Source organism: Macrosteles quadrilineatus, unplaced genomic scaffold (assembly GCF_028750875.1).
Source record: "Macrosteles quadrilineatus isolate MER2022 unplaced genomic scaffold, UCM_ALF_1.0 Scaffold_9__3_contigs__length_116548681, whole genome shotgun sequence".
Classification (NCBI taxonomy): domain Eukaryota; kingdom Metazoa; phylum Arthropoda; class Insecta; order Hemiptera; family Cicadellidae; genus Macrosteles; species Macrosteles quadrilineatus.
Window position 1 is genome coordinate 10,672,168 of NW_026542602.1, and position 16,353 is coordinate 10,688,520.

The 16,353-nt window shown below is 34.5% G+C and overlaps 1 protein-coding gene across 2 annotated transcripts; it reads right to left on the reverse strand.

The window, feature by feature from the left end:
- Positions 1 to 389: 389 nt before the first annotated feature.
- Positions 390 to 11,875, reverse strand: LOC129002580 (fructose-1,6-bisphosphatase 1-like). 2 transcript variants are annotated; one of them, XM_054430501.1, is made up of 7 exons: positions 11,710 to 11,875; positions 4,517 to 4,661; positions 3,841 to 3,947; positions 2,838 to 2,991; positions 1,908 to 2,045; positions 1,013 to 1,129; positions 390 to 773 (listed from the first exon to the last, which is right to left on the reverse strand). In XM_054430501.1, the coding sequence occupies exons 1-7, from the start codon at positions 11,847 to 11,849 to the stop codon at positions 585 to 587; spliced, it is 990 nt and encodes a 329-aa protein (XP_054286476.1). In that variant the 5' UTR covers positions 11,850 to 11,875; the 3' UTR covers positions 390 to 584. The 2 variants fall into 2 exon arrangements, with proteins under 2 accessions (XP_054286476.1, XP_054286475.1); XM_054430500.1 differs by lacking the exon at positions 11,710 to 11,875 and adding an exon at positions 8,753 to 8,998.
- Between the last annotated feature and the right edge of the window lie 4,478 nt (positions 11,876 to 16,353).

Consider the following 16,353-nt stretch of genomic DNA (forward strand, 5'->3'; position numbering starts at 1 on the left):
ATGCAAACCTCTCAAGGTGTATAAATAAATTCTTGTTTCAGTATTGTGACACACCACTTACAACAACAGGTGAATCACCTTAGATGTGTTCTTTAATTGTTAACACCACACTTTATTACTTTATAAATTTATTTGTTACTGATGACGTTGTGGAATCAAACCAATCAAAGCAAAAAGTACTGTATTTTTAGGGGTGTCAGTTTTTAAATAGGCCAAGATGTAAATATTCAAGATTTTCAAGCTAGTAAAGAGTGTAGTACCATTTAATGGCAAACTGTGGTTGTTAGAGAAATTTTAGGGTCTCAAACTTACGACTAATAAAAATACAACTTGGAAAAGACATCATTAAGGGAAAACAAAGGCAAAATGTTAAATAACTTTAACCAGAATTGGCACTTTACAACACAGAGTATATTGATTTTTATGATATTGGAGAAAAAACCACAATTTTCTGATGAAATGTAAAAAAAATTCTTAATAAATTTCAATAAGATTACATATCTAGTAACAATAGCACAACCCACATAGTAAAAACCCGCTTGAGTTTACATTTATTTGTGGAAAAAGGTCATAAAATCAGTCTTTTATTTGGCATGTTTTTGTATGAGGTCCAAGACTTCTTTGACATCTTGGCTTGATCCAAGGAAGATGGGACATCTCTGGTGGATGGAGGTTGGTATAACATCCAACACTGCACGACTTCCATCAGAGGCTAGTCCTCCAGCCTCCTCTACTAGGTACGCCATCGGAACTCCCTCGTACAGCAGCCTCAACTACGCAGACAGACACAAACAATCATCAACGTTAATAGATTAATTGTCTACTGGCTAAATGAATAAAGTAAATTATTGGGAGGTTGCCATTAAACAATCTAATTCTGAACCTAACTGTATATGATTATATTGTTGTACTGAACATTTGAACAGTTTATAGCCACGACAGGTTATCACAGTAATATACAATTTTAAGAAGGGAAATGTAATTTTGATTAATATAACGTACTGTACTTTACCTTCCCCTTGGGCGAGTCCTTAGTAGCAGGGTACATGAAAATTCCTCCGTACTTAAGCGTCCTGTGTACATCAGCCACCATGGAACCCACATAACGTGCTCCGTAAGGTTTGCCAAACTAGAAAAATAAACACAAAAATCATATGGGTTTAGACTGCTTTCTCAAATAGCAGTTGACTAAAGATACAAACACACAGAACACAGTGTGTCTCCTCCTCTCCCATTCCCATATAATTATCACAAATTGTAAATGAAAATTGGTTTTTATGAAAACAAAAACCAAGCAATGTGTAAATTCATTAACAACATAACACTTTTTCCTACTTTTAAACAAAAAATTGGACAGTTGGGGAAACGTAACGGATTTTGACGCAATCTTTAAATGAATGCCGCTACATTTTACATTTTACTATAAATTTTCATGGATAGTAAAAAGTAAAACCATGATCACGTAGACCAATATGGATCACGCCTTTCCAACTAACATTCTAGCAACTAATAATCAAGAAGATGTTTAAACACTTTTTAGATGTAAAAAAAACCTTAAATCAGAGAGCAGCCACACATTTCAGTTTAAGAAAATTTGTTTGGATCTCCTTTTGCTGAATAAAGATAGACTTAGACTTAAGTTTGTTGAAAATACCTTCTTAAAAGTGTATTGCCTTTTGAACGGTGACAATTTAAAACACTGAATACATTTCAGTGACATTTTTTCAGAAAAAGTAGTGTTTATTTAGCAATTGATACATCTATTTGATCCATCTAATGAATGCATACAGCTAGTGGGGCCTTGATACAGCACCGCCGGTACTTTGAAATCATTTTACTAACAATAACAATCTATTTTGGTCTCTATCATGAACTATGAATACTGATGATTTCAGCTAGAATATTACCTTTGGATCTTTTTTTCTGTCCACATATTCCCTGATGGCAGGATCCCAGAGATGTGTGTAGCCTTCATTAATGCTGTAGATTTTACCTTTTGATGGTAAACGGATGTTTGGGTCGGTTAAAATAAATTCACCAATGGCCTGGAAAGAACACCAAAATTATTAAAGCATTTCAAATCGGCACTAAATCTTTATACACCTCTATCTTAAAGTTAAAACATTTTTCACAACAAAAACCTGAAGACATTCATTAACACCAACAAAACAACTTGTATTGCCTACTAACTTACCTTTAATTTGCAAAGTAATAGCTAATGTTTTTTTTTTTTTTTACCTTTTACCTTAAAATTGGAAAACAATTCAAACACAGCTACGTCAGGAGTATGCTTTTGGGTTCTTAGAAAAGTAAAACTGGACCCATTAATCAATCATCGTTAATTCACCATTGCCTCCTGTGGTTGTGGCAACAAATTGTCATTCCACCACTGTCCTGAAGACATCACTATCAGCTCCTGTGATCATGGCAATACTTTAACGTTCCCCGTCATTGCAAAAGAGATCACCACGTCTCCTGCGATTGTAGCAATTTATTGACAATACATTGCGGTCGCAAAGTCATCATTGACTTCCGCAATTGAGGCAAAATTATGAGCATCTCTCTCTTGCGATCACGAAGATATCAAGTTGTTGCGACGAACAAATGTTGATTAGTTATGAATAGCAAAATGGTGTTGCAAAAATGAATTAAACAAACAAAGTTTTAGGGCTTCTTATTAACAAACCTATAAACTATCAATGACAATATGTAAACAAATCCCCGCCCCCAAATCCCAGTTACGCAGGTGCGTCGCTGTCCCCCCTGATAATAAATATGAAAAAACCAGTAATGTTGTATTTAAAATCTGATTGAAATAAATAAAACAAATTACCGACCGGGTCCAACATGAAGCCGTTGACGCCAGAACCTCGGCCGAGAGCCAGCACCATCATGGTGGCCGAGCCGTAGAGTGCATAACCAGCGGCAACCAGCTGACGTCCGGACTGTAGAGCGTCCTTCTCACTTACTGGGCTCGTGCCATCTGGCCTCCTGCCACACAAACCATGCATAACGGTAGCGTAATTAGTAGTTGAAAAAATATTAAGGTCTTTTCCATTATACAACTAAGTACCACTAAATTTACCACTAAACCTTTGGCTGTCCACCCATTGGTCGGTCCCAACAGTCTATGGCACTAACAGCACTAATAATGAATGTCCAAGTAAGACGTGCAGCACATCTCTGTAGGTGTTGTATTGCTTTCAACCATCAAAGATTATACCATTGTGTAAAGTTAATACTTCCATTAGATAGTTTGTTGTAAGTGGTGTTGTGCTGGTGTTGTGGTGGTGGTTGTCTTGGGGCTAGTGGGTTGCATTATCACTTGGATATTGGTGATTGGCATAATTTGAACTCAGGACCTTTTGGCTACCAAAGTACTCCACTAGACCATATCGCCATCGCCATATCCTCATATCCCCCGTTGGAGGTCAAAAGGTCGGCAAACTTTTAAAACTACTTCCAAAATGATTCAGTTACAAGTAAAAATGTAATTATTTCATTGAACGTACTTCTTTTGTAGTAGGCCTACATATAGGTGTCCTCTCTTATCAAGTTTGTCAATGTGCATTTTTAAAGTAATCATGCTGGATTGGGTTTAAAATAGATTGTTTTTAACTCAACTTTCTCTTTAACTCCTTTTTAACTCTCTTTTTTTAACCCTTCCTTACAGATACCTTATATTTTCTTTGAGCTCATTAATTTTCTGAAAGCTTTGTTGTTTACCAGTTTTATCAAGCTCTGCACAAAACTTGTACAAATAATGATTCAGGCCTGTTTTATTCCCAAAATATTATTTAATTTATGATATTATGATTAATTTGAATTTACTTAACAGACCTGTAAATGCTGAAAATGGAACCAATTGAGACCAGGCAGTCTATGTTGGAAGACCCATCGAGAGGATCGAAACACACTATGTACTTGCCCTGTTTCTCTGCTTCAACCTGCAATAATAGTGATTATTTTAATTTATTTTAAAACTAGCAGTTACCTGGCGCACCTTGCTGTGCTAACAACTATTATTTTAAATGGTAATTTGTCCTTTACGATAAATAATATGAAAAAATGTATACCAAAAGCAAAAGTTTAATACCTGAGATGGCACACACGATTATTATTCACTTAATAATGTATGTTAGATTGTGTGGGTATAGAACAAAAGATAAAACCATTAAGGCATTGCCATCCCTTTCATTTTTATAATACTTTATTGACAAAGGTTTTTACTTTTTATGTTTTCATATTAATTTAATAGTGGAGAATTTAAACATTGTTGAGTGCACAGGTGTGCTGCGATTGGGGTTTTTAATATATTTTTACCTATCCAAAAGTAAAATAATTTTCTGTACTGCATTGGAAAAACAGTGAGGCACTATTTCAAATCATGACTAATACAGAATGTTTGATTATTCAAACCTACAAAACAGTTGGTATAATTTTTGATTATAGGCTAGTTCTGGTTTCAAGGTGCATGTGCTGCATGTTATTCTGATTCAGTTATTGTAAAACTTACGATGATGGCTTGTTCGTTCTCTTCGCTGACCAGGACGCAGGTTGTGAAGGATGAGGACAACATGTTGATGAACATCTCGTTGGAGAGAACATCCAGCTTTTTAACCTCCTCTCCCTGAACATTGGTGGAGCCTGCGATTCCAAACCTGCAACCCATTTCCCCAATCAGATCCAAGAGATTCTAATCAGAAATCAAAAAGCTTATCTTTCATTCACATTTGTCACCCAATTCCCTATGCGAATGCGATCACCACCTTGTGCTAGTGGTACTAATGACGACTTAAAGGACTACTTGAATAGAATCAAGGTAACTTAACCTCTTGTGTAAAAGGAGTTTCTGTTAGTTTTGTACACAAACTAGACCTTTTCTACTTTTTTTTTTCAAGAACCCTACAAGGATGGACAGAGAATTTCTAGTTATAAAGGGCACAGACACCACCAGCCATATAAATATTTTATCAGGGTTTATAAGAAGGTAAAAACATTTTCAAAAAATAGCAACCCATTATTTTTTCAGAATAAAATTATAGTCATAAAATCAATTTATTGTTGATCGATCAATTGATTGATTGGGCAAAAAGTGGATTATGGAGTTAAAAGTAAAGTACATATATTACATATATTATAAGTAGTTGTCTAAATTACCAAGAGTATTCTTTTCTTACTTTCTTCTTATCCCTTTTTGATATGCAAGTGAGTTGTTTTCCTCTCTCTATACTGTTTAATCTTATTTGTTATTTATTGGAAGTAAAGTATCACAATAAGATACAGAAAACATATTTGAAGATGAGCAATGGAGAAACTAACTTATCACTCAGTCAAACATCACTTTCTTGGAATCTTAGCTTACAAAAAAACTGTATGAGTTTTCTACAGAATATAGTAATAAAATATTTAATAAAAACTTGAGAATTGGTCTAGATCAGTCTATTCTATTATGTTGAATTTTATGTCACTTTGTCACAACAGCAAACAGCAAGGTAAGCCGTAAGCCCCATAACCACTGGCTTCCCACACAATATTGATTTTGAAAACTTTGTAATCACAGTTTTCCATAGTCAGTCCATAGTTTAGATTTTTTTGTCATATCCATATTATATAAATCCCAAAGTACGCATGAACTTTTGAGAAAACTACAAGTCACACCCCCATAATCCACACTTAAAATGTTCGTAATAACAAGAAACTTTGTGCAAAACCATCCATTATTTTAAATTGCCCTTCAAGGTCGTAATTCCTTTTCTAAAAGGGAACTTTCCATATACTGTACCTATTGTTAAAAATACCTCAGCTGTACTTATGTTATTCTTTTTATTTATTACTTTACTAAAATCAGGTGTGATTATCTGGTTCTATTACTGTATTCTGCTTTGTCTATTTCCCCTTTTATTTTTGACTATTTATCTATATAATTAATACGCTACATGAAACTTTGTCGGTTGAACTCCTCCGCCATTTCTTAACCGATTTTATCCATTGACGTCTCATTGGAAAGAGTGTGTCGCATAGATTTGCAAACTGGCCTTACATTTTTGAAAGCGTCCCTTGGGCTCTGCCCCAGTGGCTTTGAAAGTTCCCATGTTATCCTTATGGAGAACATAATTGTTTACATTTTGATCAGCTGTACAGTATAATTTAATTGCTGTTATTTATTTTTCAATTCAACAAAACGCATTGGGTACATTTACTGATTTTGAAGAAATTAAATATTTACTATTTAAATTTACATTCGTACATATTACAATGTAAAAAATCGAGAAAGCCTGGTCAATTTTATATGTTTTACCAAATAAGAAAAATGAATTGACAGGGTACTGTAATTCTTGAGCAATCATTGAAAGAACTGATTTGTTAACCATGGAAACATAGGAAAGTAATAGAACGCCACCAAAAAAGTAGAAGAAATAGAGATAAAAAATACAATCGTTATCATCCTATATAAAGAAGAACACATACAATATGAAGATTCCCACAAACAATGAATAAGGATGTGTTAGCCGAAGTGCTACTATTTTGTTGGAAACACGGACTTAACTTTATGATGATTGGCAAAGGAAACCCCTCTAAGGCCGAATTAAACTGGGTATGGCAAGGACATTAAATATGTTTTCATACAAGTCAAGTGATTTTAAAATAATATGACTACATCCAACAAACCTTAATAAAACTTTCATTGGAGGATTCACACTATTCACATTATTATTCACATTCAAGGGAAACAAAAAATCATCTGAACATTATGCCTTTCAATTCTGCATTTTTCCAGGTAAATATAACTTACGTTATAACAGTAACTAGCCAAATTAATGCCAATTGAAGCAAATATAATTGTGACAGAGAGGTTATGCAGAAAATCAGTCAATTCTTAAGTAATGTAAACATAATGTTATCGCTATAAAAAATTACTGAAATTTGTAAACGTACTGGCGACAATGTTACCATGCTGACTACATTATCATTGACAAAAATCTACATGGACAACCTAATGCGGCTATAAGTGGGAAACATTTGTAGAATACCCTAAAAACCAGATCAGCTTATAAAATATTTACAAGAAATGTTTATTATATGGAATTGTTAGGTACATAATCTATGAGTTGTTGAGTCTTTTAAACTCATCGGAAATTATAACTTTTATTAGTTTTTTAATATGTTATTTGTTTTTTAAATAACTACTTTACTTCTTTGCAATTGCTCGATTTCGAGCAACATGTACACTAGTTGAACTTAACCAATAAAAACTATTTTAGTTTTGCAACATAGTTTTTTCATATAATGTGCAATATGACAAAAAAATAGTTCATCACACAGACAGAAAGTGTCTTTTCAACTCTTGCTCATTTTCTGACAACAAGCTCAGGTCGAAAAGAGTCACTTTACGCCCTAGTAATGGTATAATTATACTATTTTATACTTCATTTGCGATTATTTTTAAAAATTAGTTGAAAGGAGGAGCAAAGCAAATCATATTATGTACTGTATATGGTTTATGAATCATTGATGTTTTGTTTGTTAAAAGTTATCCCTTGATCCAAAGGTACAGGGTCAAAGTACTCTAATCTTATCTAGTCTGGTGCATGAACCATTGTAGTTAACAATTCTGAGTTCACAACTTTCTAAAGTTATCAATGAACTTGTCGACCAAACCCTGAGAAGTATTTTCCTCATTTGGATTGTTAAATTTCACTTGGTTTGAAAAACATAACTATATGCAAAATTATAGAATATAAGGTAAAGATGATGCTAAAAAGTTGTACAACCACCTTCTTTCTGGAAAGGTAATGATGAGATGAAGCCATTATCTAAAGTAAACGCCATTAGCAAGGTCATTGTACAAAAACAAGGCCTTTTCTACTTTCCTTTTCAGGAACCCAATGAGGTTGGGCAGAGGATTATTTTGCGACAAATAGCACAAAAGAAACATACATATCGAATATTTAGAAGGGTTTATTAGATAATATAAAATATGTTTTCAAATAATAGCAACCCATTATTATGATTATTATTTCACATGTTAAAATAAAGCAATAATATAGAATTTGTAAAGATTCACAGCTCATTATAGGAGTTTTATTGCAAAACAAAACGCTAAATTTAATGTTGGCTCATGTGTGGACATTTAAATAAAAAATTAAGGTTTAAAAATGTATCATTTCACACATTATTGACCTAGCCCCCTAAAATACAAACTGAACGTTGCAAAGTCTCTCAAATCATGTAGGTCAAAACATATCATACAAAACAAAAGAGCGATTTGCCACAACAACATCAAAACTTAACATACCGTAATGGTCAGGTGAAAAACAGTTCGATGTTGAACGCTCTTTAAACTCGAAGCATTTTTGCATTTTATTAAGGGAGGTTTGAGTGAAAGGGCTAATCAATTAATGCATTATGATTAGGTATCGTGGTATAGATAAGTTTTCAGGTTATTTTGCTATATTGCAGTGAATAAGAGATAAGATATACCGGGGGTGTACTTGTATGGTCTATTGCCCTTGCACATATTTTACGTCAGTTAGGATAATATGTACGTTTCAAAAATATCCTGCTGATTAAGTTAAACATAAACACGTTTGTTTTCAAGCATATAAATTAATCTGTTTTTCTGCAACTACAGTACTATGCGCCGAAGGAGTACTTTCAAGTTTAATATCCAGCAGTCTTTTCCTTTTGTTGAAAATCCACAAACATACGGTAACCTCTATTTGCCTATTTGATTTTCCCCTAGACTCACAGTTTAGCGATACCAGCCTTCCTGACGGCACTGCTGACTGCCTTCACAGCTGTTTGGATGCTGACCAACAGCTGAGTCAGGTCTCCCGTAGCTTGAGGAACCTTCCGCTGTTCCGCCAGCACGAACCGTGTCAGAGTCATACAGTTGGAGTCGAAGCCCGCGTTGTCTCCGGCCATACTGTCCACTGTGCGCGCTCACTCACTACTGACACTGGATACTGATGTGGACGTGACGAGACGCAGACGACTGAAGTGATAACGAGAATCTAGCCGCCTGTCAATCGTTATCTGCAGCAGTGTGGTCGTTGTCGGGAATTTTACCGGCCACGGGGATATTACGTTCTATAGCTGTGTGCCGATTGGATTGCGCTCTCAGTAGCACTGCGGGCGCTGTTTTCGGTCTAGCTCCCCCCACCATCTACTGGCAGTAGCCGACGCAGCCCATACACTCACCATTGTAAAACGCGCCTTTTTAAGTTGCTGCTCTGTTTAAATATATAGATATAAAATATTGCTAATACATGCCAAAAACTTTTACTATTCTAAACTTTATGTCTTCTTCTTTTCGTGCAAAAAATAACACATTTGAACTCTTAAAAACCCTACTACATTTGTCCAGTTTTTACCGCAAATCTATGCTTGACATTAACGTGATAGGCATACTTTTTTATGACCTATTTTGTAAGATACATTGTCATTAAACATTGAAAGAAAAAAATATCGCGTTTACGTCAAACATTTACGTTACCACTGCGGCAAAAACTTAGCAAAATTATTCTAAATGTTTATGTACTAGTTTTTCGATTAATAAAATAGAATTTCAAACACAAATATTGTACTTTATATTTCTCCTTTGTAATCACTTATTATTTTACCATGTACAATTTGGAACTAGCAATATCAGTTGTCTAAAAAACTCTACAAAACGGGTTTAGTGAATTTGTAGTTTTAAAGAATTCAAATGGGTTATTTTCTGCAAGAAACAAAACAGACATAAAAGGTTTAACTAGTAAAAAGAGTTTGACAAGCGTTAGCAATATTTTATCCCTATAAATTTCAACAGTGCAGCAAATAAAAAGTGTGTTTTATAATGGTGAATGTATGGGCTGCGTCGGCTTCTGCCAGTAGGTGGTGGGGGAAGCTCGACCGCGCGGCCAACACTGAGCCAGCGATCCATGAGTTGTTTACTGTATATCGTTGGTGCCGATAGCGTACGGTAATGGAGTTTGGAATATTGTAGACCAGAAGCTTTTCTAAGCGTTGAAACGGGACTAAATTGTTGTTATCAATTAAATTTTAATAACTAGATGGTTTTCACAGAGGTGTCTATAAAATATAACTGAATTATCAGGGTATCAGTTTATCATTGACACTCGATCACCATGCTTCATTATTAATTTTACCTAATTATGGAGGCAAAATTTTTGTATAAATAATTAGGTGATTAAAATATTTTGAATTTATCGTTCCATAGTGAAGGGAACTAAAAATACAGTAATATCATTGTCTTTTCAGAGACCTGCACTGCGTACATTTTAAGTTTAAACCCTCTGGGATGGTATATAAACTTTTTTCTAATAGAACGGTACAATTCTAAATAGTGATAACGCATAATTCAAGCAAAATAGTTTTGGCCTCCACCCTCCACCCTTTTTATACTAATACAGGGTCGCAGCTATACATGTTTCCAGGGGGGGGGGAGTCATAAATTCGCCGCCCTTTTACCACGCAATTGTGGATTTGTTCTAAATGCTAATTACATTTTACACTGGTAGTCTTAACATGAGGCATAGAAACTTAATAAAATAGCCTAAACGTTTTATAATATTTTTATATAACAATTTTTAAGAGAACAAATAAAAAATTCTGCAATATGTGTTTATTAAATTGCAGTGATTATACAACTCTCTATACATAAAGTCCCTTGATAAGTTTGAAAAGTAAATTATTAAATTTTATTATTCAAAATTTTTTAGCAGCAAACGTCTTGACTGTGTCAGAAAATGTAATTTTTGCTGAGGCTTTGATCGTCTTGTAATGGTCAGTGGTGGATCCAGCTAGGAGGCGCCCGGGGTGGCCCCTTGGCAAATAAAGTCACTCGCGATCGCGACAAAATCACCAACTTATCCCACCATCACGGGGACACTGTTATCATCCTCCGCGATCGCGAAAAAAATCGTCAACACCGATTAGCTTGGCCGAGCGATCATAGTGCTCGCCTTCAAATCTGAATTACGAGCGAGATAGATTCTGTATCCCTAATCTGTTATTTTGCTGTCGATTATCGCTATTGATCAATATTGCGGCTGATAGTGGATATGGTAGTACAGGGGGTGAGTTGACAACATAACAATGGATTGTTATTGTGTAATCTTAAGCAATTCATTAATTTTCTGGTTTGGTAAAATTTGAGTGGAAAGACCACTCTAGACTATTAAGAACCCAAAAAAGAACAAGAACTACGATTTCAAAATGATGTAAGATAAGCTACCTAATGTCATGTTATTTTAAGCTGAAGTGAATCATAGAATAATATGAACGCATTGGTGTGAAAAAATTTAGAATAAGATTAAATGAAAGGGTTACACGCGTGTATAAAATTAAACTGGAATTAAATTAAACTTGATATTTAAGTTCGTCTTTGGCCCTAATATAAAAGTATTATTATATAAAGTTCGTTACTTAGGTTTTATGCTTTGATGAACCCACAAAATATTTTCAACATACACTTTTGAGGTATACATGATGAAATAGACAAGTTAAACAAATTAAAAGAAGATATACAATTGCCAGCAATCTCCATTTATCTGTTGATTCACCACAACATATAACATGGAAGACAACGTTAGAACGGAATATCTTGGTAAAATTGTTTATCTTTCCTAAAGTAGTATCCCAAATGTATAGTACTTGGGTACACTAATGTCCTTGGCCTATATTTCTCCAAGTCTGACTCACAGTTTAGCGATTCCCGCCTTGCCGACGGCGCTGCTGACTGCCTTCACAGCTGTCTGGATGCTAACCAACAGCTGAGTCAAGTCTCCACACGCTGACGGTGTCTTTTGCTGCTCCGCCAGCACGTAGCGCGTCAGCGTCATACAGTTGGAGTCAAACTGACCGCCGTTCTCCGCCATCTCCGGTGGTACTGACCCAGGAGCCTGTAACCGTGCTGAGCGAAAGTTGCCAGGCCTTGGGTTCGGTACAGTTTCTGTTACGGGCATTACCTCACTTTAATTGTTTCTGCCCTTGAGGCGCGGTGTGGCCTTTAGTTTTGATTCTAGGAGTGATAGCGTGGAAATTAAGGCAGGTTTGGATATGTCGTGGGCCATTTTATTTGCATATTAGGATTTAGTGGCTGCTTACTAAAACAAATGCAGTAAATTAAGAACTTATTTATATACTAAACTTATCTATTACTACCGTTGCACGGCTATATTTGCGATTGGCTTCAAAATACTGTATCACATAATGCAATATAACAGAGCTATATATATATATATATATATATATATATATTTTGTTTTTTTTGCACTACACCAATTCAAATTGCACTAATCTTCACCTAATAAAATCAAATATGAGTTTAACTAAAAATTAATGGTTTATAAAGTTGTTTCTATAAAGTTGTAGCAAACTAAATACGAAACTATTTGGCAAACTATTCAGAAAAAAATTATGATTCATGTGATAATTTATATCCAGTAGATATTTTGAACAGTTAGCGAAAACAGGAAAGAAACAAAATTAAAGAATCACTAATAAGACGACTAACTCAAGAATAAAAATATGCTTAAACACCCTATCCCTGATCCAAACGACAAAAATAAGGTGATAATACTTAATCATAAAGGAGGAAGATAATGTGAAGCAAAGACAATAATGAAGGTTAATAACGGTGATAGAAGGTGTGGGAGTCAGGGATTACCATTTTAACTTGGATCTCGGCCAATACTTTGCAGCCGTCGACTCATCTCACAGTAAACCCCTTTAATCAGCTAATTGATAGCTTATTAGTCCAGGAGCTGAGGGGGGTTGAGCATGCATGAAAGTAGTACGCAATGTTATTGTTGATTATTGTAATATGGACTGTGGTGATCAAAATTACGTATGTCACCTATTTCAAAAGTGGTCGATAAGGTGGGGGGGGGGGAGGGGGCAAACATGGTGGTTTGCGCTATGCGTTAAAACGCTGATATTTCGAAAACGGTAAAAGATAGAACATCGGTTAAAACGTCATTGTAATTCTAAAAATGTGGACTATAATAATGGTTATTGAGTCCGAGGTCGTATCTCTATAAATAAACAAGTTATTGTATAAAATATGTAAAAATGGACTTTTCGTGTAGTTTTTTTTACCGAAAGTAGAATTAATTTGTGAGTGTCGCAAAGAATTATCAAATATCTTTGCTGATGGTTGTAATATGGACTGTGGTGATAAAAAATACGCATGTCGCCTACTTTTCAGGTGGTCGAGAACTTGGGGGGAGGGGGGCAAAGATGGCGGAACACGCTATGCATTGAAACGACCGTAGCTCGATAACGGTACGAGATAGGACATCGGTTAAAACGTAGGCTAGTTTTAATCCAAAAAGTCACTGCTTAAACAATAATCAGAAATAACATTGCGTACTACTTTCATGAATGCTCAACCCCGCTCAGCTCCTGGACTATATCTAGACTCTGAAGCAGGGACAACTAACTTGTAGTATCTATCAATGGATGAATGTGAGTGATGAAGTCAAAGTAATTGGGACAGAATTGAAGTTGGATAAATAGAGAAGTATATAGAGAAATATAAAATTACACTGCATTTGTATTGATCTACAATTTCTCATTGAAACTAACATAAGACGTACCTGAAAATTTTGTTTATATGTCTCAATTTCAACAAGTTTATAATTGATTGAGCGTAGCTCTTTGGGATCAACTTCAATGCAACAAATAGAGAAACATCACTCAATAACGGCTGAACGCATTTCAGCCAAACTTAACAAAATTACTTAGACTAATAGTGAGATGGTTTTTAAACAAACAAATTTCAATTAGATAATGCTAATGCAATTTAAAACGAACTTAAAATTTCCAAATTTTAACATTAGGCTTATGGGACAAAAGTAGTCATATGACAGTTTTTTGTTTACAAAAAAAATGTAAACAAGAGTACCGTTACGGTATTTCTGAACTTTCTAGACTTTTCTTTTAAACGTTCTTAAACCATTCCTATGATTGTAATAAACAAAAAAAATGCCGTTAAAACATTTTTTTAAGGCGCAAAATTCACTGAAAATCGAGAAAATATACGGAACTACTTTCTCAATGCGCGGAGCATAAACAAGGAGCGGAGGGATACGGACCAGTGACTACTTTCTTTGGAACCTATTTGTGTTGCCAGCTGGTTAAAAACAGCCAATGTTAGAAATCAGGATTTAATAAGCGATATATCGAACCGCATCGAAATCGATATTTAATCCGATAATACATCACAGGTTATATTAAGTTGAATTACATCGACGGTGCAGTAAGTTATTACACTTATTAATGAAACGCAGATTGAACACTGATCTAATCTAGGCATGTGGGGAAGGTAGCAAAGAAAGCTGAGTTTAACCATGGTTTTATCTATGGTTTAACCGATTGCAGGGGTTGAAATGAAGACCAATGTTTATGTTGCACAGTTGAATTTAAATGTCAAATTTCCCCTCCTGTTGTAATACTTTAATACTGGTTTTTTTTAATAGTTACTGTTTTTTTTTATACTTTAATATAGAGCCTACTTTTAACCGATTGTAAGGGTGAAAAATAAAGTCCAATGTTTTTGTTGTAGGCTACAGTTGAATTTGAATGTTAAATTTCCTTTCTCTTTTTTATACTTTAATGCCCTTTTTGGATGTTAATACCAGATTCCAACTACTGTAATATTTTCCTGGTCAAAACTACCATAATGCACTTTTGGAAGAGGTATCTGATCTGAATAACAAGATGTAGTAAAAACAAATCTGAATTATTATAATTTTAATCAATAAAACCAGCATTAGTACATCTATTGACTTTTTTACATTTAGTTACTTATACAAATATCAAATCAAGTTTGTTCCGCTCAACTGGCTTTCACCTCTCTGAAAGCAACCCTAGTTTAATTTACACTGTGAATATACTTTTGGGATGGTAACACTGTTTTACCTTTATATTGTGTCAAAGCCGATGTAAAATGTTCACAGTACTCCATGTAGTTAAGGCAATGTAATGTATTCATCCAACTCGACCAATTAGCTTCGAGACTGCGAGTCAATTGCAATTAAAACTAAACGTCAATGGGCTCAGAACTAAATGCAGACTTTGAGAGCGGAAACAAATTGTGTTTGCATACTTGAACTTGATGCATGTGACAGTTAAGTTAATTATTTCAAGTTATATTCTAAACTTAATGGCGAATTGCCTCTTTATTATTTAGATGTCTATTTAGATGCGTGTTGATTAAAATACAGTTCGGAGTGTGATAAGTCCACAGGACTGTTCTAGGAAGGATCCTATTATAGAAATTAAATGCTTATTGCAAATATTTTAAACTGTATGGATATAAAACATCCGTTAGTAGATCATATAATCCTTATAAATAAATCCCAAAGTACCCATGAACTTAAAAAAAAAACTTAATACTTTTAATATACTTTTCAATGAAATGGCGACCATACAAAGTAGGTATTTTAAGCCAAGTATGAATGGAGATGAGTGTAGGATGAGTGACGCGATCTTGTAGTCTTGTTAGTGACTAAGGCCGACATATCCTTGGAAACAGCTGTTAATTAATAGCCCATACAGCTAATGGCAACTAAGGGACCTACCATTTATAGTGGAATCCGAACTACATTTCTGCCTTGGTATATACGAATTGGTCCAATTATCAGGATAGTACTGCGGATAGCTAAATACGAAAAAAATTAAGTTGAAATGTAATGAAACCCGGGTTGAAAATGTGTTAGTATTGGATTACTCTAAGTTTCGTACTATTTATATTAGTTCAGAGTCGCAACCTTTTTTGAGATTTCAGGATGACGGGATACAGTTTTTTCTCCTCCGATATTACTTAACGCCGAGAACCTCTTTAGAAGTTAATACTAGATGATAGGTGAACATGTACGAAAATATACTTTAAGGTATTTACCATTTTATTATCTACCAAATAAGTTTTTTTTATGAATAAACTAATTTATAATGACAATAATTTAACCGTACTCTTTAGCTATCAAAGGACCAACAATAGTTTTCAAATAGGTTTTAGTTGTTTTTAGTCGGTTCAAATACTGTGCCGGTAGTTAAAATGTCAGGAAGAAGTAGTGAAATTCACAACGCACAAAAAAAATATATATATATATGTAAATGATCCACAAGTATAGTATGATGTATGATGAGTATATACAGAGTTGAGTTTAATCCTAGATTAAGCTTACTCCCTTAAGTGTAATTAATAACTTTACTACGACTTGTTCGTCAGCCCCAGTATGACATTAATTGTTACATTCATACAAGGCTGATCCACGGGGAATGTTCTATTTCAAGACCTTTGTAAACAACACGTTTCCATGGTACATGACGTCATTTGGA

Coding starts and splice junctions, on each gene's coding strand:
- LOC129002580 (XM_054430500.1), bottom strand. CDS start 8,928: ATGGCCGGAGACAACGCGGGCTTCGACTCCAACTGTATGACTCTGACA. Junction 3,948..4,516: donor AGAACGAACAAGCCATCATC/GTAAGTTTTACA, acceptor CTATTATTGCAG/GTTGAAGCAGAGAAACAGGG. Junction 774..1,012: donor AGGACTCGCCCAAGGGGAAG/GTAAAGTACAGT, acceptor CTGTCTGCGTAG/TTGAGGCTGCTGTACGAGGG.